The 26,591-nt window shown below is 48.5% G+C and overlaps 2 protein-coding genes across 3 annotated transcripts; one reads left to right on the top strand and one right to left on the bottom strand.

The window, feature by feature from the left end:
• Nucleotides 1-7,447: 7,447 nt before the first annotated feature.
• Nucleotides 7,448-19,295, bottom strand: LOC136475869 (cytochrome P450 97B2, chloroplastic-like). Of its 2 annotated transcripts, XM_066473513.1 has the most exons (14): nt 19,022-19,295; nt 18,555-18,756; nt 18,271-18,378; nt 17,909-17,993; nt 17,198-17,433; nt 16,775-16,948; nt 16,643-16,690; nt 16,456-16,515; nt 16,264-16,350; nt 16,094-16,182; nt 15,764-15,855; nt 13,859-13,920; nt 8,046-8,195; nt 7,448-7,831 (listed from the first exon to the last, which is right to left on the bottom strand). In XM_066473513.1, the coding sequence occupies exons 1-14, from the start codon at nt 19,135-19,137 to the stop codon at nt 7,616-7,618; spliced, it is 1,725 nt and encodes a 574-aa protein (XP_066329610.1). In that variant the 5' UTR covers nt 19,138-19,295; the 3' UTR covers nt 7,448-7,615. The 2 variants fall into 2 exon arrangements, with proteins under 2 accessions (XP_066329610.1, XP_066329611.1); XM_066473514.1 differs by lacking the exon at nt 18,271-18,378 and having other exon boundaries at nt 19,022-19,294.
• A 669-nt stretch (nt 19,296-19,964) lies between these two features.
• LOC136475870 (urease accessory protein D-like) lies at nt 19,965-23,033 on the top strand. The gene is made up of 7 exons (XM_066473515.1): nt 19,965-20,203; nt 20,342-20,416; nt 21,226-21,270; nt 21,374-21,604; nt 21,720-21,802; nt 22,327-22,498; nt 22,613-23,033. Exons 1-7 carry the CDS (start codon nt 20,030-20,032, stop codon nt 22,730-22,732), a joined length of 900 nt encoding a protein of 299 aa, XP_066329612.1. The 5' UTR covers nt 19,965-20,029; the 3' UTR covers nt 22,733-23,033.
• Nucleotides 23,034-26,591: the final 3,558 nt, after the last annotated feature.

The raw sequence follows: 26,591 nt of genomic DNA, 5'->3' as shown, positions 1-26,591 counted from the left end.
ACACGTGCTCATGAATGTCTAGTTGAATCATTGCTTCACTCGTCATAAAAAAAAGAATCATTGCTTCACTCACAGGTTACAGTAATTTGGAATAATTCAACTTTATAGATGAGATAACACCAAGTCACTCTACAAATGTCTTCATGTTACACCTACTCTAGCAGTCATCTTCAACTGTACAATTAAATCGGTAAAGATTTTACTTTTGCGTCATTTTGATTCCCCCACACAAGTCAATTGGTTTACCGGCCCCCCTTTTCTTGACAGGGGAAGTCAATTGGTTCACTAGGATTTTTCCTAGTGCTTTCGCCTTTCCCGCCCATGTCAATGGTAGCTTTCATTTTTCACCTGTCTCTATGTGATGTTCCTACGTCACCTGCTCCTAAACCACTTACCATGTCCTTTTACCATTGCTAACACCACTTTTCAATTCAGTGTGCCCAAACTTACAAGACATCTGGAAAATATGAATCCTCCAGTCATGTACAAACTAACTCAGCCATTATTAAAACTAACCTAAAATAGCCCTATAAATTTGCATTATATTACTCACGTATTCTACTGTAGAAAAATAACCCAAAATATCGGCTCACTTCTAAATCCATATATTTTTACGAGGAAAAAAAATCTGTGGATTTAGAAGTGAGTAGATATTTTGGGATACGTGAGTAATATATGGATTGGATAATATAGTGGCAAATCAGATAAACCAAAGGTTTACCATATCTTGCTTGCTTGGTCCTAAAGTTTTGAGCCAGTCCACCAGGTCCCATATCCCATGAGCTCAACGAGAAAATAGGGGGAAATTCAAAGGAGCATATGCCGTTGAAAGTTCAAAGTCGTTCCCGGGCGGCAGCCCTAACTTCAACGATTCCATCATATATACTGTACAAATATATATCACATGATAGGTCAAGAGGGTTCGTTCCTCTTTATAGAAGTTTCTCCCCACAAAGGTCCAAGCTCCCCTAATTTAGGCAGTCGACTAGCAAACACCATGCGTAGACCGCCATGGTCAAACCTCTGGGCAAGGTCACAGGCAAGGAGCCTGCCATTTTCTTCTTCTTCTTCTTCTTTCATTCAGGAATCAGGACAAGAGCTTCGCCATTCAGTTAAGCAGGAAAGTAAGTTTTTACTTGAGATTTACTTTCCTGAGTTTAAGCTGATAGAACTTCTAGGATCATCTATGCATAGATCAGTGGGGTTTTTCTCTTCTATTCGGGATAAACAAGTAGTTCGTCCTAGAGAGAGAACTAGAGGGAGAAAGAGGGATGTAGAGAGGCAGACCATCGATGGGCTTGATCGGAGGAGGAAGCCATGACTAGGTCGTTGGACCGAGCCGGGTGGAGATCAACCTAACATTCTCCCCCTTGATCTCACCTTATGACTTAAACTTATTTTACTTTATTTCTTTCCCATTGCATCACAGATTAGTGCATAGAGCATGCCTCGTCATAACATTTAGAACCGTTAGATTAACAACTACAATACACCTCTCTGTTTTGAAACAGATTCTCAACTAGACCCTTAGTATCCAGAAATCATAGGCTTTTCCGTAAACCCATGTCGACTGTGTGTTCTCTAAACGCACTGGGTGGTTAGCCTTTGGTAAGCGGATCCGCAAGTACTTCCTCGATACTTATATGCTCAATGCTTTCAAAATGATTCTGGATTTTCTCTTTTACAACATATAACTTAATGTCAATGTTTTTGGCAGCACACTTGACTTGTTGTCATAGGAGTTAACTACTTTAAATGGTTATTGCTGTTGTCTATCATTGTTAAATCCGGGTACAAATTCCCTTAACCACCTTTTGCATGTTCCTGAAGCCTCATGACAAGCTATACTATGGATATGCATCATTGATGATACCACAACTGTTTCTTTGGAGCTTTTCCATAATAAAACTCCAACTACGAGTGTTAGCTAATACTGTGGATTTCACTATACATCTCGCCGAAGTTTAACATTTGTACCCACAACTATTTGAGAGTACCTGTTCTATCTTACTCAATATGAGGCCTACAATACTTCGTAAAATTGCAAGACATTCTTAACTCCATTCCAATGATCTATATCTAGACTGGACTTCTGCAAAAACATCCCGGATACATGAGCTACGTCAGGGTAAGTTCTTACTTGTACACTTATTAAGCTTCCAACAACTGAAGCATATGGAACCATGTTCATTTGATCGATCTCATATCGGTTCCTAGAACACTGAAAGTTTCCAAATCGAGCAGGCGTAGGTTTACTCGCATGCATACTTTATTACTTTAGAATCTTTCCTAGGTATGCCTATGCTATAGGCCTAATACCTCTTTTCTTCTATCTCGGTGAATTTCAATTCCTAGAACCAATGACCCTTCACCAAGATCATTCATATTGAAACTTGAGGACAAGAACTTCTTCTCCGATGGCAGATTAACACCACTACTAGTGAGTAAGATGTCATCTATACATAGGATGTGGAAAATGATTTTTCCATTCTTGAACTTTTGCATAAGCGCTATTGTCCTTCTCATTCTCTTTAAACCCAAACTTTCTTATTGTTTCATCAACTTCAAATACTACTGTCTAGAGACTTGTTTTTAACCCATAAATGGATTTCTGCAGGCGGTATCACATATGTTCTTTTGCTTCCACGACAAAACCTTTGGGTTGTGCCATGTAAACGTTTTTCATACAAATCCCCGTTGAGGAATGCCGTCTTTACATCCATCCGATGTAACTCTAAATCGTAATGTGCCACTAACACCATTATGATTCTAAAAGAATCCTTACATGAAACTAGAGAAAAAACTCTCATTGTAATCAATTCATTCTCTTTGCGTAAAGCCTTTTGCTATAAGTCATGCTTTATATTTTTCCACATTCCCTTTGGAGTCACATTTTGTCTTGTAGACCTATTCACAGCCTACTGTTTTGGCTCAATTAGGAATTTCTTCTAAGTCCCAAACATCGTTGGTATTTATCGAATTCATTTCAGCTTCTATAGCTTCTTGTCAATTAGATGAATAAACGCTTCTCATGACTTTTTCAAATAAGGTGGGATCACCCTTGAAAGGTCCTTGTTTGGTTTTGGTAATTGAGTGACAACTTAGGTGGACTAATTGTGTTTATGTGAGATACATAGGTGATTAGTCCACAGGTACATGTGTGTGAGCAACATATGCCATGAAGGTGAAAATGGCTTGGTGATGTTGCAAAGCTCACACATGTGATGATGAATGAGCTTAAATGCACATGAGACATGACATTGAGTCATGTGATCAAGGTGGAGAAGATCAAGATAAGACTTGGCTTGATGGACCGGTTGCAAGCGTGAAGGGCAAGTCGAAGGCTTTGGAGTGATGGACCGCGTGGCGGTGAAGCTTGAGCAAGACTTGGCGCCGATGGACGATGGCAACGGTGAAGAGCAAGTAAAGTCAAGATCGATGAACCAATATGATCACGTGATGATATGAAGTGGATCATATCATTATTGATCGTGTTGGTGCATGTGTTGCATCGACATTGGAGGAGATGGAATGAAATGCGCAAGGCAAAGGTATAACCTAGGGCATTTCATTTCACCGGTCATAGGTGTGTAAAGAAGTATATGACCGAGTTTAGGATAGATGGCCGTACTATCAAGAGAAGCAAACTTGTTTGCATATCGGTCATCTAGTGCCACTCGAGTGATCTAACTTTGCATCGTCGCTAGGATCGAGTGGCGTGGCAAGTTGAGTGGCTAACATCCTTTGAGAAATGATTGTGAAAATGCTAACACGCATACACATGGTGATGTACACTTGGTGGTGTTGGCACATTTACAAAGGAGACGAAGTTGGAGTTGATGTGGATCAACTTGGTGAAGGAACTCCACCGGTGGAGTGTCCGCCCGTAGAATGCTGACAGTCCGACGGTGCCACCGGCGCCCTAGACAGAAAAGACGGGTCTCACAGAGTGGACCGGACGCTGGTCACGTAGTGACCGGACGCTGGGGTCCTGCGTCCGGTCAGAGTGACGTATGGTGACGCAGGCAGAGCGAAGAAGCTGGAGAGTGACCGGACGCTGGTCACGTAGTGACCGGACGCTGGGGTCCTGCGTCCGGTCAGAGTGACGTATGGTGACGCAGGCAGAGCGAAGAAGCTGGAGAGTGACCGGACGATACAGAAAAATAATATTGCTATCATCAACTTTCGTCAGAAAAATAACAATATCATAAATACAATATTATTCTACATTAATGCTATATCACCGTTGGGCAGAAATAGAATTAATGCATGGAAAACTCATTAATCAACTTACAATATTGTTATCATCGACGTTGGTCAGAAAATAACAATATCATAATTTAACTTAAAATAAATTGGACTACTCCTCCAATTTAAATTTTCTCGTTGGTTTTAATTTAATTAGAGGATAAACATAATCATAATTTACTGAATAAATATAACTGCTCTTCAAATGAAATCCTCCCGTTGGTTCGAATTTAATTAGAAGATAATCATCACCTTCTTTGTAGTGGAAACGTGAAAAAAATCTTGAAATAATGCTTATTCAGAAGCATCACTGTGTATTTATCTACTCTCTAAACAAATTATTTCGTTGGTTCAAATTTGTATAGAGATGAAACATCAAAACAAATTTCATAAAAATGTGCTTCCGAAAAGGATAAAACTTAAAATCAGTGTTTGCTGTTTATTTGGCCCGGCCTAGGGAACACAGTCCGCGGCCTATGTCGCCCACGCGTGTGGCCCAGCGCACTGCCGCGCTCCCCCGCACCCAGGCCGCAACCTGGGCCTAGGCCGAGAAAGTGCTCTCCCGCCTGGGCCGCATCCAGCCCAAGCAATCTTGGTCGTCGATCTCGAACAGACGGTCGTCCGCGCTCCTCGGCGGAACAAAAACCGCCCTGACTGTCTTTCTCACCCAAACCCTAGCTCATTCTTCCTCTCCCTTCCCATCTCTCTCAGCGCACAACGACGTAGCTGCGGTCACCTGAGGTGGCCAGAGGAAGTAAGGAGGGCCGGCGCTGCAGCAAGCCCCCTCGCCGACGCGCGCGTTCGCCTGAGGGTGAGTTCGTCGCCGTTGAGCGGACTTGTAGTGGTGCCCTCGGTCGGAGCTCAAGCGCGCGGCGACAAGCGGCGGCGGCTTTCTTCCCGCATGCCGGCGAGGCAGCGGCGAGTGCTTCTTCCCACGCGACGGTGATGTCGATGGTGGCGAGGAAAACCAGGTAGGTTCCTCCCCCTCTCCGTCCTTTCCTCTTCTGGGGTTAGGGTTAGGGTTGGGGTTTCAACCCGATTCGACTCGATTCGTTCATCTCCTTCTAAATGCTGAAAACCGATACTACCCTGGGCTAGATCTACAACCTAGGAGGCTCCAATACCATTGATAGAACTTCTAAGATCATCTAGGCATAAATCAGTGGGTTTTTTCTCTTCTATTCGGGATAAACAAGTAGTTCGTCCTAGAGAGAGAACTAGAGGAAGAAAGAGGGATGTAGAGAGGCAGACCATCGGTGGGCTTGATCGGAGGAGGAAGCCATGATGTAGGTGTTGATGACGCGGGTGTTGGTATAGGATAGCAGTGGAGTCCAACGACGGTGTCGAAGGGGCAGTGGAGGCACGGTCTAATGGCAGTGGCAAAAGCAGTGGAGCTTCTCGTCGCTCACAGCGCGCCGTCTCGATCGGACTAAGGTTAGGATGTCAGTGGAAAATGACGGCCACGGTGAACCTCGTGTCTCGAGCCCCAGCCCCCACCTCCTATTCATAGCACTGAGCGACAGGGGCCCACCAGCCAGGAGAACGGCTGTGCGCCCATGATCAAGGCGCGAGTCAGGCTCCTTCTCGGTTGTTGGACCGAGCCGGGTGGAGATCAATCTAACATAAGCATATGGGCGCATGATTAAGTACTGAGTTCAGTGGCTTTCTCAACCTTAATTACAATGTCATGGCCCTGCTTGGGGGCGTCTCTCTTCACATTTGTGCTTGGCCTGGCCTGCAGACCACAACCAAAGACGGTATCGCTGTTTTTACACGAGTCAGTAAAAACGACAAGGCTGAAGGGCTTTCACTGTCATCCCAGATTTGAATAAACGGGCTCGGCCATCCTTCCCAAATACATACAGCTCGTACGACAGCGAATTTGCTGACCGCAAAAGGTCGCAGGAACGTGCGGGCTTTGGCTTGAAACCAAGGGCTACGAGCCGAGCAAAAAATTCCAGTTCAACCGCAGCGAATTTTCGCCGTCAAAGAAGCGCGCACGCACGCACACGTAGCGAGTAAAGATGGCAACGGGGACCCGATACCCGACGGGTATTTGATACATTAGGGGACAGGAATGGGATCATATCTTTATCCGCGGGCATCTAGATGGGCAAGAATCCATACCCGACGGGTATAGCGGGTACGGGAACGTTTCCTGTTTACTCGTCCCCGTTACCCGTTGGGGAACCCGACTATTTGAGCTATCATGCGAGTATTAGGCTCAAAGAAGCTCAACATAGGTATTTTGGTCCAAATCTGAACAGTCATATATATAATTTGTGTATTATAGGAACCCTCGTTCAATTTTTCCTCACCATCTCCGTCAGCAGCACAAGCACGCATGTCTTACGAGCGCTCGTGCCCCTCACTTCCTCAGTTCGGTCTCTCTGCCACCTTTGCTCGTCCTCCTCGCAACCTCGCCCCTTCTCCTCGGCATCTCCGAGACTCCGACATTTATACCCGAGTGAAGAAGAAACGTCTCCGATTGCAAAGCTGCGACCCCAAGTGTCCTTGTTTATCGGATATGCAGTACACGTCGGGTATCTGTTACCCGACCGATACCCGACGGGTACGGGGATGTGCAAGAATCTATATCCGAGACAGTTAATGGGGATGGGGACGGGATAAATTCTCCGTAGCGGGGAAAAGAACGTTCCGGCGATACCCGACGGGTATATACCCGTTGCCATCCTTAGTAGCGAGTAGTATGCCAGCACAATAATTATGGCAGGTACGAATATACGACAACCGTGGAGAAGAAACAAAGTTCATGGTAAGCAGCCTGCTTACCCGTCGCTGTCTGCACCGTCAGATCGACCCGGCCGTGTTGTTCATTCCTGTGGGCTTCTTGTTCCCTGCGCTGCATGCATCCCACGGCGGCACGGCACAGCAACGCATCAGCTGCTGCACGCCCCAGCTTTGATGCACATGGTGATGAACTGATGATGGCGATGATAATGCTACCTGCCAACTGCCATGCCAAGCAAACACATCACTGAAACCTAACTTGGTTAACAGGAAAAGATCAGGTTACCTGAGTTCAGACATCAGAAGAAACGGGACACCTCATCCGAGACAGACAGTGGCTTACGCTATCTCTGCTGTCTCATCAGTTTGGTTGGCATGTACAGGTGTTTTTAGGTGCATGCATGCAACTATGCAAGCAGTACTTGCACCAGAATGTCAAGCTGAAATAGATTAGATACATTATATGCAGAAATGGTTGCCCCTATTGCGCTACAAGAGATGTTCCAAATTCCAATTTACATGATTCTCATCACTGTTCACGAGGCTGTTTAACTGGCCTAAAGCATATCAGAAGTCAAGAAATGAGAGCTACTTCTCAATGTAAAGCTATGTTTGATCAAGTCCTTTTCCTCAGTTTGCACCACAGCCCATTCTTTGTGTGGATCGTGGCGCCTGTCACCATCTCTACTTCGTCGGGCGACCCTCTCAGCTCCACATCAAACTTGCGCAGCAGCACAGCCAGAGCTACCGTCGACTCCAGGAGCGCGAATTGGTCCCCCACACATTTGCGGGGCCCACCGCCAAAGGGAAGGAAAGCAAAGTCCGCTATGATCTGGTAAAGAGCAAATTGATATGTTCTTAGTTTCTTATACAGGGAATAAATTCATGCATCAGTCAAAGAGACAAAAGCCTGTTCGTTTCGGCTTATACGTGGATTATAAGCTACAACAGTATTTTTCTCACACCAAACCAGCCAGCAGTACTTCTGGCTTATAATCCACGATTGTTTCAGCCGAAACGAACAGGCTAAAATTGTTGAACCTGACCTCATTGGGGTACATTGCACCAGGACTCCGGTCAGGATCAAAACCGGACCAGCCTTCTATGCTCTCATCCTTCTTTGGAACTGAAAACCTCTCAGGTTCAAATTCATTTGGCCGGTCCCAAAAATACGGGGATCTGTGGAGGTTGTATATCTGCAGTGCCGGAATTTACCATAAGTCAAGCAATGGCTTGTGTTAGAATAGGCGCCTAAGGGGCCTGCTATGGGCTGCTATGGGCCGGCACCAAGCCTGTTCGGCTGATAGCCTAGGGGCTGTTAGAGTATTAGGAATAGTACCACATTGCCTAATCATGTGAGATGTTAGTCCCATGTACTCTATATAATTAGCCCATGAGGCCCAATGCAATATATTAATATTCCTCCAATTATATTCTCTTATATGGTATCAAACTAGGTTAGGTCTTCCGCTGCCCAACCCACCCCACGCACGCCGGCACCAGCCGCGCAGCGCCCTCGCTCGCCGGCAAACAGCCGCGCAGCCCGCCCATGGGGTCGTCCTCTCCAACAACCCCCAAGGGCGACGAAGATAGCTCCGCCACCTCGCTCCAGGGTGACGAGGTCGCTCGGCGCCTCGCCAATGAGCAGGCCAGCGAAGCCGCCGCCACCGCGCAGCGCCTGGAGCGTCAGCGCGTGGCCAAGGAGGAGGCGCGTGTTGCTGCTCTGGCACGCGCTCTCGAGGCCGAGCAGCAGGCCGCAGCCGCGGCCAAGGAGCGAGACGACGCCGCCCTGCGCGCCAGCGAAGCCCTTGCGCGCGCGGCCATGGAACGCGCAGCCGCCGCTGCTGCACTCGCACCTGAGCCATCGGGCGGTGCCTCTCCACCGCCTGGAGGCGCCTCTACGCCAGCCGATCTCCGAGCGGCCATGCTCCACCACGAGGTCGTGGCGCTGCTCCAGCTTCACTCCCAGGCTGTCGCCGTCAGCAACATCCAGAACCACGTCACCACCGTCCTCGACGTCGACTCCGGTAACTTCAACCGTTGGTGCGATCAATTCCTGCTCATCCTCGGCAAGTTTTCGCTTCAGGGCCATGTCCGCGAAGAGCCTCCAGTCCCAATTTCCCCCGATTGGGCTCGGATGGACTGCGTCGTCAAGTCTTGGATCATCGCCACGCTCACGGACGATCTTGGCGAGATCATCCGTGCCCAGGGCTCCACAGCTCGTCACGCCTGGCTCGCCGTCGAGTCGCAGTTCCTCGGAAATCGGGAGGCCCGCTCCATTCAGCTGGAGACGCAGTTCCGCAACTTCGTCCAAGGCGACCTCTCCGTCACCGATTTCTGCCGCAAGCTGAAGAAGATGGCCGATGATCTCACGGCCCTCGGCGAGGTCATCACCGACCGCACCCTCGTCCTCAACGTCATCCGCGGCCTCAATGAGCACTTCGCCCACGTCGGCACCCTGCTACGCCGCGCCAAGCCCTTCCCCACGTTCCTGGAGGCCCGTGAGGATCTCATCCTCGAGGAACTCACCATGGCAAACCGCAAGGAGACTCCAGCAGCTGCCCTTGCTGCCACTACGACTCCTACAGCAGCTCCTCTTTCGTCCAGCACCGGTTCTGGAGGCGGTGGCGGGGGCTCCAAGCCTTCCAACAACCGCCGCAACAAGCGCGGCGGCGGCGGCAAAGGTCAGGGCAGCAGCGGCTCTTCAGGACAGGGTTCCAAGGCTCCTACCGGCAACAACCAGCAGCAGCAAGCTGCTGGACAGCAGCAGCAGCAGGCCGGAGGGGGGCGCCCTTGGCCGAGCTTCTACAACCCCTGGTCCGGCTCCATCCAGATGTGGCCAGGGGGCCCTCGACCACCTCTGGCGCCCATCCCGGTGCCTCCTCACCTCCAGGCGCAGCAGCAGGCGCAACACCAGCAGCAGCAACAGGCCCTGCTCGCCCAGCAGCAGCAGCAGCAGGCGCTTGTTGCTGCCCACCAGCAGGCTGCCGGTCAGTGGGTCGCTCCGGGGTATTACAACCCTATGACCGGTCTCCCCTCCTGGGACCCGACGGACCTCGCGGCGTCATGCAGCACGACGTCGCTGACCCCTCCTTCGAACAATGAGTGGTACTTCGACTCAGGTGCTTCTTCACACATGACAGCTCAGTCTTCTTCTCTTTCACATACTCAACCTTCGCGGTACCCTAACCCTTCATCTATTATTGTCGGTAATGGCTCCCTTATTCCTGTCATTGCAACTGGCTCCACAGAGTTATCACCTTCTCTACGTCTTAATAATGTTCTTGTGTCGCCACAAATTATTAAGAATCTTATCTCTGTTCGCCAATTCACTATTGACAATAATTGTTCTGTTGAGTTTGACCCCGCTGGTTGTTCTGTGAAGGTTCTTCCGTCTCGGAAAGAGATCGTCAGGTGTAATAGCTCCGGGCCACTGTACCCACTTCGCCTTCCACTAGCACTCTCCTTTGCTGCTCAGGGCTCCTCTCCACTGTGGCATCGGCGTCTTGGGCATCCCGGTCATGAGGCCTTGTCAAAGCTAGCGTCTAATGTGTCTTTTTCTATTCAGGATTGTTCAGATTTATGTCATGCTTGTCAGCTAGGACGTCATGTTCGTCTACCTTTTCATGTGTCCACCTCTCGTGCGTCTAGCAAGTTTGATCTTATTCACTGTGATTTATGGACCTCTCCAGTTGTCAGCATCTCTGGTTATAAATACTATTTGGTCATACTTGATGATTGCACTCATTATCTGTGGACATTTCTTTACGACTTAAATCTGACACTTTCAGCACGCTTGCTCACTTCATCGCCCACGCCTCCACTCAGTTTGGCGCCCGCGTCAAAGCCGTCCAGTGTGACAACGGGAAAGAGTTTGACAACTCCAGCACCCACCACTTCTTCCTCACCCAGGGCATCCACCTTCGCATGTCCTGCCCTTACACCTCGCCTCAGAATGGTAAAGCTGAGCGCATTATTCGCTCTACAAATAATGTTGTTCGCTCCCTACTCTTTCAGGCGTCCATGCCTCCCTCCTACTGGGCGGAGGCTCTCTCCACGGCGACTGTTCTCCTCAACATATTGCCCACCAAGACTCTAGAGTTCTCCACACCTCATCTTGCCTTGTTCGGCAAGCCACCCACATATGATCATCTGCGAGTTTTCGGTTGCAAATGCTACCCCAACATGTCCGCCACTGCTATTCACAAGCTTGCTCCTAGGTCTGTCCTGTGTGTCTTCGTCGGCTATTCAGCTCATCATAAAGGGTACCGCTGCCTTGACCAATCATCCAATAGAGTCATCATCTCCCGGCACGTCATCTTCGATGAAACGGCCTTCCCTTTCGCTGAGTGTCATGGTCCCAGTACTCCAGCAGACCTCGAGTTTCTTGCCGATGACAGTACTGATATTGTGCCCGCTCCTATTGGACCGTCGCACAAGTGTTTACCTGCAGGGACTCCCTCCAGCACCTTCGACGCCACCCGCGCCCCTGCCGGTCCCCGTGCGGCCGTGCCTGGGGCGCCCCTGGAGCCTCCCGAGGATGCTGAGGATCCTCGGACGCCCGCACTCTACGTTCCCCCCGCCCTGCGGGTGTCAGGGACGTCCACCGCGCCACGCGGGGCCACCAGGAGTCTCTCTTCCGCGCCACGCGCGGCCCTGGAGCTGCCCGACACGCTGCGTGCAGGCTCGTCTTCCTCGGGTTCTCCGGTGTCTCTTCAGGCACCCTGTGGGCCACCACCAGGTTCCCACCCCTTCGGCCACCCCGGCCGCCCAGCGACTTCACATACGTCTACAGTCGTCGACAACGGGAGCTGCCGGCTGCCCCGACTGCGGCCCCAGCCGGCCCGGCTGCTGCACCAGCCGCCCCCACTGCTGCTGCTGCTGCCCCGCTGCCCAAAGGGGCGGTTCCTGCTCCTCCAGCAGCCAACCAGCACTCCATGGGCACACGATCGAAGAGCGGCTTCCGGATGCCTTCTATCTACCACGCCGTGCCTCTCTCACCGCTGCCGAAGACCTTCCGTAGTGCTCTTGCCGACCCCAATTGGCAAGCAGCTATGGAAGAAGAACACCGTGCTCTCCTACAGAACTGCACTTGGGACCTTGTGCCTCGTCCGCCTCGGGCCAATGTTGTCACTGGGAAGTGGATCTTCAAGCACAAGTTTCAGTCTGATGGCTCCCTCGAGCGGTATAAGGCGCGTTGGGTTCTTCGTGGTTTTACCCAACGGCCTGGTGTGGATTTTGATGAAACCTTCAGCCCTGTCGTGAAGCCTGCCACTGTTCGCACGGTGCTCTCCTTGGCGCTCTGTCGCCGCTGGCCCATTCACCAGCTGGATGTGAAGAACGCCTTCCTTCATGGCGACTTGACTGAGACAGTGTATTGTCAGCAGCCGTCCGGATTTGAAGATGCAGCTCATCCCGACTTTGTCTGTCTACTGAAGAAGTCGCTCTATGGCTTGAAGCAGGCTCCTCGTGCTTGGTACAGTCGGATGGCTTCTTACTTGCTGTCCATTGGGTTTGTTGAAGCCAAGTCAGACACTTCTCTCTTCATCTATCAGCGCGGATCAGACACAGCCTACCTGTTGCTTTACGTTGATGATATTGTCCTCACAGCTTCGTCTTCAGATTCTCTTCGGCGGATCATCTCAGCTCTTCAGCGGGAGTTCGCCATGAAAGATCTTGGTGAACTACACCACTTCCTCGGGATGCATGTTCAACGATGCGGCGATGGACTTCTGCTCTCACAGCGACAGTACATGCTGGATATCTTAGATCGCGCCGGGATGGCTGAGTGCAAGCCGTGCTCTACTCCAGTTGACACCAACTCCAAGGTTGCTGCAGCTGAGGGGGGCCCAGTGTCTGATGCTACAAACTTTCGCAGTCTTGCAGGAGCTCTTCAGTACTTGACATTCACTCGCCCAGATATTGCATATGCTGTTCAGCAGGTTTGCCTTCACATGCATGACCCTCGAGAGCCTCACCTTGCTGCCCTGAAGCGGATTCTTCGCTATGTTCGGGGCACACTCCACCTCGGTCTTCTGCTGCGACCGTCTACTCCGACTGATCTTGTTGTCTACACCGACGCTGACTGGGCTGGTTGTCCGGACACTCGCAGGTCCACCTCGGGCTATGCAGTGTTCCTCGGCGACAATCTTGTTTCCTGGTCATCCAAGCGCCAGAATACAGTGTCAAGATCAAGTGCTGAAGCCGAGTATCGCGTAGTGGCTAACGGAGTTGCAGAGGCGACTTGACTGCGACAGCTTCTCTTGGAGCTACGTGCCCCTCTTCGGCGCGCCACACTGGTGTACTGCGACAACATCAGTGCCGTCTACATGTCCTCCAATCCGGTGCAACATCAGCGCACCAAGCACATTGAGATCGATCTTCACTTCGTCCGGGAGCGAGTTGCTATTGGTGATCTTCGTGTTCTGCATGTTCCTACTGCTTCGCAATATGCAGACATCTTCACCAAGGGGCTGCCTACTTCAGTGTTCACGGAGTTCAGGTCCAGTCTAAACGTGCAGAGTGGCTGACGTTTCGACTGAGGGGGTGTGTTAGAATAGGCGCCTAAGGGGCCTGCTATGGGCTGCTATGGGCCGGCACCAAGCCTGTTCGGCTGGTAGCCTAGGGGCTGTTAGAGTATTAGGAATAGTACCACATTGCCTAATCATGTGAGATGTTAGTCCCATGTACTCTATATAATCAGCCCATGAGGCCCAATGCAAGATATTAATATTCCTCCAATTATATTCTCTTATAGCTTGGACTGGACTGAACCTTACATGGTGAAGTCAAATTTATAGCCATTTGTGTTGCACAATCCTATCCAAGCCATTTCAAAACTGCAGTTGCCTAAACTCACCGAAACAAATATATCAGTCCCAGCTGGTATTTCATATCCTTCTTTTGCTCCATTGTACCCACCTGGGTAAATAGACAATCAGTGCAGAGTTAGAAGCATACCAGCGAAGGCAACATACCCTGCTTGTCACTAAACTAATTCATTGAAAACAAACACAAAGTTTCAACAAACATCACAGTAGTAGGATGAATCTAGTGAGATCAAATGGGAGGCATAAATGGGCTGAACAGACATCGAGAACTGACTAGAAAGCATGCTATACATGGTTAAAACTTAAAAGAAGGTGGTTCCTCATACCTAGGTGCAATCCAAACGCGCAGTGAACTAATACTACGTCCACATACAGAATTTAGATCAGAACCTCATTCCATAAAGTCATGTGCATCGGCGGCGAATCCAAGATTTAAATCATGGGGGTATGGGCCTAAGCGATGCAATTCGCTAACAATGTAATATGGACCAACAACTGAATTACGATAAAATAGTTAGTTGTGCTGATCTAAGGATACAATTTGCCAACATTCATCCGCAAGTATACAGAGGTAGTCATCACCAGGGTCCTGATAAGCATATTAGTTACTTGCTTCATCGTTATCCTTAATGAATTAATTCAGAATGGATGAAGAAATATTTTATGCTTCCTTGAGCAATCCATAAAAAAGCTAGATCATTGGTCCTCTTAATGCCATGATGTTCTACAAAAGTAAAAATTAATTATTTATCGACTAATTTATGGATGATTTTTTCACTAAAAAAATGACTGATTATTAAACAAGATCAAGACTGAAACTTCACAAATTTTGATTGTTTGGAAGAGAAAAAAGAGTCACATTTACCTTTCTTAACTTGTTCTTTCTTTTTTATCTTATACTTGTGCTATGTGCATTGGCTCATTTTGGGCTCCTGCCTCCTGAGCTTTAGAAGAACTGTAGGCTATTTTTCTGCTCAGATGAGCACTTGAGCTTAACGGATTGCTATTTGATAAGGTGTTCTAGATATATAATGTATTATATCTATACATAATTAGTATTTCTACAAAAAATTCGGGGGTACAGCTATACCCCCATGCACCTATACTACATCTGCTCCTGATGTGCATACATTTTTGAAATACGAGATACAACAAAAAAGTTTTACAATAGTGGAAGGTTTCCTGTCCACAGTTTCATAAGTTGAAATTAATGGCAACTTTCTTTATCAAATGAGAATACAGGTATTATTAATCCGAATTTCTGTGCTGATGACATGCCCTTCGGCCTTCACAAATAAGCCATGCATCTGCCCAATTATCCAACAACCACTTAACATCCTTTTTTTTCTTGAATACACAGGAGAGCTGTGTATCATTGCATTAAGAAGAAGAATAAGGGTGTGTTTGGTTGAGCAGTGGCTGTGGGAAAAAGCTGCTGTGGGCTGTGAGCTGTGGAAAAGCTGCTGTGGGTTGTGAGCTGTAGAAAAGCTGAAAGCTGTTTGGTTAAACAAGTATAAAATATATCTTCTATCTTTATCTCTCTTGAAACAACTATGGAAGAGCTTTTTATTCCACCAATTTCGAAAAGCAGAAAGCCAAAAGTCAAAAGCAGGGTCAAACCAGCTTTCAAAAATGTACTACGGAAAAGCAGCTGCTTCTGAAAAAGCCGCCTGGAAAAGCAGCCCCTTTGGTTGGGCTTTTGGCTTTTGGGGTCAAAAGCCAAAGCCAAAAGCCCAACCAAATGGACCCTAAAGAAGTTACACCACACCTGCACACTCAAACACCCACCCACTCACAGCCTACTAATTAACAGAAATACCAGTAACAAGAACAGGGACTTCAACCAAACTAATCTAAATGGTCACTCAAATGACCACAAAACACCCTTTGTATTGTTCTGGAAAGAACTTATGACATTACAGAGAAGATGATACCTGGCAACTTGTCTGGCCGGAGAGAACGCCTGATTAACAATGGTGGCTGAGGATACAAGCGAAGGGCTTCAAGAATAATCAGTTTTATGTACCTACACGGCAATGCAAAAGGGTTTCATGAGGAAGGCAAATTCATTTCAGATGTATAAATATAGTTAGTAATTTCAGACAAGTCGTATGCCATGGATATGCTATTGTTAATAATCTGATCGTATTTTTTATGAAACAATAAGCCGATGATATTGTTAAGCATCATACACTTATCCCTCAAGAAATGGAAAATAAGAATCAATGCTAGTTGAATTCAAAATAATGGTACAGGTGACATACTCCAGCTTCTTGAGGGATTCAACAGTAATTGCCCCATTGCTGAGAACAGAATCAACCTCTGCCTGGGCTTTTCTCATCTTGGTAGGGCTCTGCATGACACCACAGTATGACCATACATATTCAAGCAAAAATTTAATTACTTGAAGAATTCTGTGATAACATCTGCATACCTGGGCTAGCAAAAAAACAGACCATGTCAGAACAGCAGCAGTTGTTTCATGTCCAGCAATAAGCATCGTCATAAGATCATCTCGAAGCTGTCACAACACAAACCATGAAATTCATCAACTTAATTTGCTGCAAATAGGAAGAAACAGAAAGCATAACATAAAATTCTAATATGCCCGGTTTCTGCAATTTACCTGGCGATCATCAACATCAGCTCCCCGCATGTCAACAAGGAACCTCAGCAAGCTGGCATCCTAAAAGCATGATGACACAGATATGAGATACTATTCACCAAAAATCCCTAGACATTAAGAAAGGTAAACTGGTGAGCATAGACACTGATGAATTGAGTCAACAAAGGAAGGAGGAACAGCAGTCAACCTTCAGAGAAGAGTAGTCCCTTTGCTGGAGCTTTTCCACATCAGCTTCCTATATAGCAAGTTTACAACATCAGAACTACAGCAAGCTCCTTAAAATGCCACCAACTTAGAACTGAGCTTCAGTTGCACAAACCTGTCTTGTCTCCCTTGCATTTTTTATAAGGTTATCAAGGCAATTGTTGATCACTTTGAGGTCACTATGGAACTTGCGCTGCCTTGGAACAATCCATTTTGTCAAAGGAAGATTCCAGTAGGGGATGTAGAAGGTGGAACGGTGCTCAGCTTCGAAAAGTGTTCCATACACTGCCTGCACAATGGGGACAGAAGCTCCTCAAACCAGGGAAGAGAAAAGTAGCAGAAAAACACAATCCACATCTACCCAAGATAGTCACAAATTATGAATATTCTACTTTTAGTCAAATTCTCTATATGAGCATGTGTAATACATCCTATACACAAATAAACATACTGTAAGATAGAACTACAGATATACCAACCTTGATTACAAAAAAAAAAAACCATAATGGGGAACCTCAGTTTTTTTTTTAATACCAACCTTGATTACAGGAGATTCCTTAGTAACCGAGTCAAAATCAAAATTGAACACACCCAAGCCAATGATATCGAGTGCCAAATTGGAGAACTCAGCTTCAAGGTCCACTATAGTCGATTTTTGTTCACGACCTTTGCTTTCAGTAAGCTCTTCAAGCTTTGATATTGTTCTCTCTGAACATTTCGTAAATGTTCTCACCATAGCTTCTATAAATAAGGCATGGAACCCAGGTGTTATAACTGCAGAACACAAGGATAGGATAAGGTGTGCCATTAGTAAAATATTGTGTGAAATGCATACATGAAGTTCAAATGATCTCTAAAACAATTCGATTATGTTGATTGATTGCCTCGTCAAACAGCAGTAACTGTTAAATATCGCACTTAAAGACAGAAAAATGGCCTATGTTTCATCCCTCGAGGCAAAAAGCAAGCTAATAAATTCAGAATTGAAAGAAGCACTAGGATCATTTTGCATGCCTAGAGATGTCGTTTTCAGAATACACAAATACACAATTGAGCTAGAAAAACTTTCAAGATAGGAAACACAAAACTAGAAAGGACTGGATTTGAAGCTCAGGCCAATGATCAACCTGCTACTTTTGACTAACAGTATGGGCTATGCCCATAGATTAATGCAGAGCAATCTGCAGTATTGTAGTCAGTCCAAACTAGAAAACACAGAAAATATGATTGAATATCCAACCTTTCTAACCTTTTCTCCTTTGCTTCCAGGTATCAAGGTCAGCAGGTATAAGACCCTTCCCCATTATGGGTTTTAAAATTTCAGCGAGAACTCCCTGATTTCAAGTAAGAAATACCATGTAAGAAAGAAACCCGCCAAACTACACCAATTATTATTCATTAGCAAAGTCAGCTCTCCACGACAAGTAATAATATATGCAGAATGCAGCTGTAGTGAAGCAATCATGCTATAAATAAGCTTCCAGCCATCATGGGTGTAAGGTGATCATGGTCCAAATCCTTGTATATTCCATAGTTTTCAACAATCCTTTTTTTAACGAGTTTTCAACAATCAATATCTGACACTAGTATGGTACATGCTAGACAGCAAACCTTATCATAACAGAAAGCGTTCTCCCGGAGGATGTGTCTAGCAACAATAGGGTCAGAAACCACAACGAACGATTTGGGTCCAAAAGCAAGCTTGTAGACAGAGCCATGCTGCGAATTTAAGACATCATAACATGTCAGTGTTGCAGGATATGTCCTCATAGTTTCTAAGTCGAATTTTCCTATGTGGTAACTGGTAAACTAAGTGGAGAACAGAGTTATATTAAAGAAACGAAACGATGATAATGCACGAGACGCGGGGGTACAGGAAGGGGCTGCGCATTCACCTCAAGGAACCAATCATAGAGCGAGAAGAAGAGGGGCTTGCCGAAGAGGTCAGTGACGGCGCCCTCGGCGACGGGCATGGCCCCGAGGTTGCCGCCGCTGAGGAAGTTGGTGAGCAGGTTGCTGGCGTTGTCGAGCAGGTTCCGCTGCTTCGGCTTAGGCGGCGGAGGCTGCTGCTGCTTGTCGACGCTGGTCGACTGGCACCTGCACCAACGCCCAATTGCCACGGGCCGATCGATCAGCCACTCAGACTAGTAGTGATTGTTCTGTCAGGTACCAACAGTAATTCGTGCGAATTCAGCAGGCGGCACCCCCCAACTGCAGGCTGGAGCCGATAACAGCCCATTGTTCCCGTGGTGGAACAGTGCGGGAAACAGGTCGAGCACCTGGCGGGCGGCCACGCGTTGACCGTGGCCACCGGCGGCGGGAGCGAACGAGGAGGTGGGTGAGGGCCCGTACGCGCGCGTACCTGAAGATGAAGGTGAGACGACGCCTCCCGTGGGACGCGGATGGGGCGGAAGCCGCGGTGCCGAGACGCGGCGAGGCGGCGGTGGCTGGCCCCGGGAGCAGCGTGGCCGCGGCCATGGCGCTGGAGCCCGGCAGCAGCACAGAGCAGTGAGGTGGAGCGTGGTGACTGGTCACTGGACCTGGACGGACAGAGATAAGGTGGCCGCGCTGAAATTGAATGGTGACGCGATCGGAATATCGGGTCGTGGAGGCGGAGAGAGAGTGGTGCGGTGGGCTGGCCGGTTGCGCGCCGACCACGGAACGTGGCCTGGACGGCGCGGTGCGCTGGTCTGGTCCGGCCACCGGCCCGAAACGTGGAGCGCCCGAGTCGAAGCGGTGCTCCAGTGCCCACTCCGACTCCACTGCTAGTGCTAGTATCACTATGTTTTTCTACTTTCCTTTCATCGAAATTGTTTGAAAATCACCGGCCTCGTTCGTGGGCAAATCACCTGCCCTTCCTCTCCAATCCTCCGGTGATAGTTGCATTGAAAACTTAAACTTTATTAGGAATAATAGCAAACAGTTAAGTGCATGCTTTGTACAGAAAGAGAGAGCGACAAGACATCAGTTCATCCAGAAAGCTCAACACACTTTTTTTTTGCGAGTGAAAGCTCAACACACAGCAGCGTGGAGGAACCAGAAAGCGACAAACTACACAGCTTTAGACGAGCAATCTGTTTTACTGTCAGTCTCAAATCCAGAGGGAAACACAGCACGTGTCCGCTCGCGGCCCAAAGTAATCCGCAGTCCGCAGATAAGCGAGCCCATTAGGACCTCGCACGGCACGGTGACGCGGTGGGCCGAGCAAGAGGTAATGCTCGGACTGGGCCTGCTTCAATCTACGAACGAGGCAAATGCGGATGATCTGAACATCTGGTTGACCGCCGCCCAATCGGGGTTAGGAACGGACGGACAGATCGACCGTCCAATCACCACGCGCTCGGTGGTGGTCTGGTGGTCAGCGCCGGCGATGGCGGAGGCGGCGACGGGGGCGGTGCGGGTGGAGAAGGTGCGGGGGAGGTCGGCGCTGACCCGCTGCTTCGCCAGGTACCCGCTCAAGCTCATCGCCCCGTCCAAGGTGGGCCCCTACTCCTGCGACGCGGTGTGGCTCTACGCCCTCACCTACGGCGGCGGCATCGTCTCCGTGAGTCCCGAGGACCTCCCTCCACTCTCTGTTCTCTCCGTTCTTGCCCGCTGCGCCGTTGCTGGGTACTCGCGGTTCGGAGGTGGTTGCTGTAGCGTAACGGGCTCCTGGTTGCCGCGCCCGCGCGCGCCCTTGCAGGGGGACACCATATCGTGCACGGTCAGCGTCGGCGACGGGTGCACGGCGGCGTTCACCACGCAGGCCTCGACCAAGGTATGCTGGTTGCTTAACGAAGCTTGACTCTGCGCTTCGTGCCTATACTTATACTATGGCTGTTTTGTGTGGTCTTGTGATGCTTACCCGTGTAATGCCGTATGGTACTGTATAGAACCTTGACCAGAAGATGTCTGGATTCCAAAATACTGGCTCTGTAGGAATGTATGATAAACAAGAGTCTATGAGCCTTCCAGCTGCACTGTTTAGGCTGCATTAGTACAATGTGGGAGGCATCCCTACTTGGGTAATTTCTTCCTCTGCTCATGGTAGAAACTAGTGATTGTTCATGAGTTCATCACAATGCTGAACACAAGGACTAGCACGTTAAATTCTCCAAATCTGGGAGCTCTGCCACTGGCTGAACAAAATTCAAACTGTGTGTGTGTAGGGTGGGGTGGGTGGGTCTTTCTACTGTGAACCTTTTAAAGTTCAACAAAGAAATTAGCTAGCTGATGACGTTCTCTTACTAAGATTGTTTAGCCCTGATCTTTCTAGCTTTGGAATACTACTCCAGTGTTTCCTGCTTCAGGAAATCATTCAGCTCAGTTATTGCCATGCCTAAGCTTTCATGAACTGACAACTTCATAAAAAATGTCAACTGAAAGTTGCTGATTTCCTTCATTCAAGTTTTTTGTCTACATGTCAACTGAAAATTTGTTTCAATCAGATCTGTTGTATTTTTCATGGTCGGCAAGTACTCGTGTAAGCTTAACTAGTCCGTTGATGAAATTATCAACTTCAAAACTAGTTTGCTTCAAATCTGCTGACTTTATTTATACACTTCTGATCGGCAAGTACTATTGTAGGTGTACAAGGCTGTGGGTTCAAAATGTTCTGAACAGTTGCTAGAGGTAATTCTTCTTCCAAGGCATTTGTTATATTAAAGGGCTCTAGGCTCTTAGTTGCATTCCTAACTAGAAAGGTCCATGATTAAACATTTATTACATGCAGTAGGCCAGAGTTGGGGAAGATGCCCTGCTTGCTGTTATTCCAGACCCTGTAACCTGCTTCTCAACCGCTCGGTACCACCAAAAGCAAGTTTTTCAAGTCTCTGCCAATTCAAACCTGGTAGTTGTAGATTGGTTTACAAGTGGCCGTTATGAGAGTGGAGAAAAATGGGATTTTAGCTTCTACAAAAGTGTCAACCATATTTTCTTGGGAGATCAGCCTCTCTTTATTGACTCGGTAAACACTATTGACCTCTCCTCCTAGCATGTTTTCGTTATGTTAAATTGTTAATCCATTTCCATTTTTGTTTATGTTGTTCACCATTCTTAGCACGCCATATATATTTGAGCAGACTTTATTGGAACAAAGCTCGAATTATAGCATTGCTGAACGGATGCAGGAGTACAATGTGATTGCGATGGTCGTGTTACTGGGGTAAGGTCAATACATCATCATCTCAAACACATGTTGCCTTATGCTCTGGTCATCTCTGTTTGAACATTTGAAAGTTATTACATGAAGTATCAAATAGCACTACACCGATGAATTTGCATTACTCGCTTCAGCCTAGAAGCTTATGTTTTTTTGTTTTGCAATTATTGTTGTAGGGCACAAAGTTAACAGTACCATATGCTATGATTGTCTATTTCTGTTTCTGTCAATAACTCAATATAGCTAACAGTTCACTGCTGTATTCATAGGAAGAGCTAGTGTTATATGCAAGGGCCTATCTAGGATTTGGTCTTTTCTACTAGGAACAAATCGACAAATGAAATTGTTAGAAATCAGGAGTTTAGGACATACATTTTTGGAATTGAAGCTACCATTTGCCTACCCCAACTTGTTTGGGACTTAAAGGCTTTGTTGTTGTTGTAAGCTACCATTTGCCTGACGGAAAAGCCTGGCTGACAGAATCCAAACTATATTGCTCATGATTCATGGCATACTTTCCTCTGAAGGCCAAAGCTGAGGCACATACAAGACAAGATGCAAGACGAAATGAAGAAGCTGATGTCCGGACAACTGCGCCCTCCCACATCCGGCGGTAGCCTCTACACTATGAGATCAAAACCTCCCCAGCGTCCACAAAGGCCTCCGCTCGTCGCCTCTTGCAGCCCGTTCGGCCGCACGGTTTGTCGCTGTTCCATCTCATCGTTGTGCTAGATTTGATTCTTATGTGTGCGCTTTGGGCCCCTTGGGCTTATGAAAACGGAACACTGCATCTGTCATCGTTTTTTGCCGCAGGGAACAGGCATGGTTGCTCGGGTAGCCGCGGTGAGCACGGAGCTCGCGTACAGCTTCTTGAGACACCATCTGGCCGAGCTGGAGCCGTTCCTTGGTGCTTCCCCTTATGCGGCGTCATGAAGCTGACAGACGGGCTGAGGAAGCTGGCGAGTGCTGATGCTGAAAGGATCCTTGACCTTCAGTTTGCATGGGGAAACTGTTGGATATACCATTGATTGTGTGCCGTGGTGTTCATCTCAGGTTTGTCATCAGGCAAATTGTAATTGTAGAGGAATTCTAGGGTGGCCAGAGTTTCTGATTTTGGTTGGCCAAGTTACTGGTTGGGACTTGGGAGTGAGCATGTTGCAACTCAGTTGGGTGAAATAGCGTTGCCTGGACCTCAGTGTGAAGCAGACGCATTTCATCTGTCATAATATAATAATATAACCTGGAAACCAATTTGCTGGAGTCTGGAGAAGGTTAGGTTTTTAACAGGAATGTTTACATGAATACCAAAGCAGCACGCGAGTACACCGAAGTGGACGCCACGTAGGTGCCACACGTGGCCGTGGTGTTGCTGAGGTGGCCGTGGGGGGAGCTGGAGGCAGGAGGAGGAGACCAACGGTCAAAAGGGCCGTACAATAATGGAGGCGTGGGGATGGCGAAACCTGAAGCGCGCACAGGTGAGATGGGGGCGGGCGCTGCCTCCCTTTCCCCTGCAGCTTCAAGAGCTGCCGCAGCGCCAGCGATTGGACCACCCCCGCCCCTCCTGCTCCCCAGGCCCCAGCCTCTTTCGCTCCATCCACCATTATTGCCGCTTTGCCAGCTCCATCACAGAAGGGTCCAACAAGTTTAAGCAAATCCCTAGAAATTTGCCTCGCATCTCTCTCCTCCCCCTCCCCCACCACCACACACACACAATGGACAGGACGCTGGACGGTAGGAGGACTGGAGGAGGGGTCTGTCTGTGGGTGTGGGTTGCCTTTGGCCCGGTTCGTTTAGAGAAATCTACAGGAATTTATGAGAGAAAAATACTGTTTCGAATAAAAAAAACGGATTAAATTGGGTTTAAGGACACGTGAACAAGGCTACAAGCAGGACTGCAGGTCTGCAGGAGTGAGGTGTAGCAACATGCACGTCAATCGTTGCGGAAGAGGGGGGCCCGAGGTTGCTTTGACACCACAGGAGAGTGCGGGTATATTTTTTGGTTATCGCTGCTTCTCCGATATTGGCAAAAAGAACCGCATCAGTACCTCACGGTAAAAATACCACTACTACCACCACCTCGCATCGGACGAACAGGTGATCGATCTTCTGTGCAACAAAGGGGAGCGAGCTAAGCTAGCAAACCCAAGTAGCATGTCCACACCGCACGTTGGACGTGTCGGCCGGGCAACGGGAGCCTCTCCATGCATGTTCCCCGATCGGCAGAAGCAGAATGTGGTGGTGGCGGTCCCTGCTCTGCTCGGATCTAGACTAGATTGTGGTTGCACTAGCGCTGTAGCTAGCAGCACGTGTTATGGCAAAGCGCACAAGACACGATCTACTCCGTACAGAAGTGTTGTTGTTGTACTCGTATATTCGATCGTCCGCTGAATTAATAAATAATAAAAATAAATAAAGCCCTAGGCTAAAAAAAAGTAATAAAGCCGGCCATAGGAGGGCCACTTCTCAAAGTTGCCGGTGCCAATGCCAACAGGGCGCCGTGCATGTTTGATTGTTTGGGCACAGCCGCACAGGTGAGGTGTGGTCACCTTGCATTGCATTGCATGCATGAGTGACTTGACCATTCCACGGGTCAGGGGTTGGGCTGGGCTAGGCTGGGCCACCACGAGAGTGTACACTGTATACATCAGCAGCCAGCCAATGTAGGAGTGACGAGACCCCACATACGAAATTGGCTCCAATGTACTATCTTTTTGTTGGGAGACGAGCTTCGGCTCGACTGGCCAGTAGGTGAGGCTTAAGGCCTCCGCCTGCCGACCGGAGTTCGAGCCCCGCTGTGGGCAAAATTCTCGGTACCCACTAAAAAAAATTCTCTCGTCTGTCTCGACTTTCCTAAAGCACAGGCAACGGACCGGTCCACTCACAGGGTAACGGGCCCCTGTGTAAGGGCGGGACACGGTGTTCGGGGGTTTTCTCGGCCTGCGTGAGAAGGTCTTCTTCCTTAAGTATAAAGTTGCGAGGGCTGTCTGCCCACCGTAGGCCGAGTTTTTTTTTTACTATCTTTTTGTTACGCATCTCATATATTATTATGTTTACATGCAAATTAAAAACAATATATCTAAAAAGATTAAGACAACCTACAATTTAAAACGGATGAAGCATATATAATGTTTTAGCATGCATCGTGTTGCTTCCACCATAGTACAAAAGCTTAGCATGCATTTGATGTGTCATGCATTGGGGGTGGCGATCTGGTGGGTGACATATTGAGAAGTGAGAGGACGCGAGGGGTGGCCCATCATAGTCGTAGGCAGGTGCGGATCCAATGGTGGGACGGACAGGGGCTTGAACCCTCCTACCGCCTCCCGCGTAACAAGCTCTCATTGAGCTCCCCCTTTTATAATTTGTGTGGAAGAAGGAAGAAGAAGGGAAGGAACAAAAAGGGAGGAGAAGAAACGAGAAAGAAGCAAGACATCCCAGGCTTCATCCACCACTGCTCAGAGGAGATCTTGGCGGGGCATTTACTAACAAGGGCGACAGTGATCGGTCAGTTGGTCGGTCTCGTGCGCATGCAGCCAAGCAGGCCCATACAAACTAGCTCCAATCTGACCCCCAACACAAGCTCACGATTCCCCCAGACTCTTGGGCTACTTAGAGCAACTTCACCCCATCTCTTATATTGTGTCTTCTACTCCCTCTATTCTAAATTATAAGTCACCATTTTGTATATTGCGCTCGCTCTCGCCGCCTACTACCCCTACCCATTCCCGGTGGGTGCTCGCCCATGGCGCCGCTAGGCCCCGGTGGCGGTGACAACCCTCTTCCGTCGCCATGGAACTCCCGGGCCTCTCCTTCTGCCTAGGTTTTGGAGTCAACAGTAATTTCTAACAGAGTTCACTTCCTAGGGCTTTTTCACTGTCGTTAAAAAGATATACTACGTACGTATATTAGTAGCCTGTTTGGCTAGGCTTATACGATCGTGGATTATAAGCTGGAACAATATTTTTCTCTCACACCAAACCAACCAAATCAGTCAGCAGTAAACAATCGACGATCGTTTATGGCGAAACGAACAAGAGTGCTGGAAACCGGCCGGCAAGTTTAGATGCCTCATCATTGATGAACAAGAATAACTAGCACGGAGGGCATGCGGTCAACATATACTCCGGCCTCCAGTTAATTATTTATATAGAGGACACATGATTAAGTTAGTGGCTATGTGTCCCTATAATGCGGAACGAGAGATTTGCTAGCTAGCTAGCGTTTTGCCTGATAGTGATGCTGCTCGATCGAGCTTGTTTTGGCGCCTTGCTCGAACATCCTTCCTCCCACCGACATGACCCGCAGTTCCAAAGTGACTGTCGGGATGCTCTTGCATGGATCATTAGCACCCCTCGGAATGCCCACCCAGCTAAAACAAGAATTGCATGGCTGCTGTCATGTTGCATCGATTGTGTCACTCGTGCGTGCTCGTGCAGGTGCAGTGCATCTGTGCATGCATGGATAGTGGACTTGCCCGGTCACTCAACTGTCTCCAACGACATAACCTAAACGCGGCACCTATTCTATTGTTTGGGTCACGGCACAGGAAAAAGTCACGGACGCAAAACTTGCCTTCTCCAACAGCCAAGAAGGCCTCTACGTCGCGCCCATCGACGACCATGGAGCGAGGAATGGCGTCGTCCACGGCCTCGCTCGGCGCCGGGCCCGCACTGGCCCCACCCGCCCACGCGCGGCGCGTTGCCCGCGCCGCCGCGCGCTCCCGCGCTTCCTTCCTCCTCTGTCTGATGGTTGCCGCCCAGGAGCCCTCCAACCGCCTGCGAGCTGACCGCCG

Source organism: Miscanthus floridulus, chromosome 8 (assembly GCF_019320115.1).
Source record: "Miscanthus floridulus cultivar M001 chromosome 8, ASM1932011v1, whole genome shotgun sequence".
NCBI lineage: Eukaryota > Viridiplantae > Streptophyta > Magnoliopsida > Poales > Poaceae > Miscanthus > Miscanthus floridulus.
Note: the sequence above shows the minus strand (reverse complement) of the source record. Positions and strands in the feature narration are given on the sequence as shown.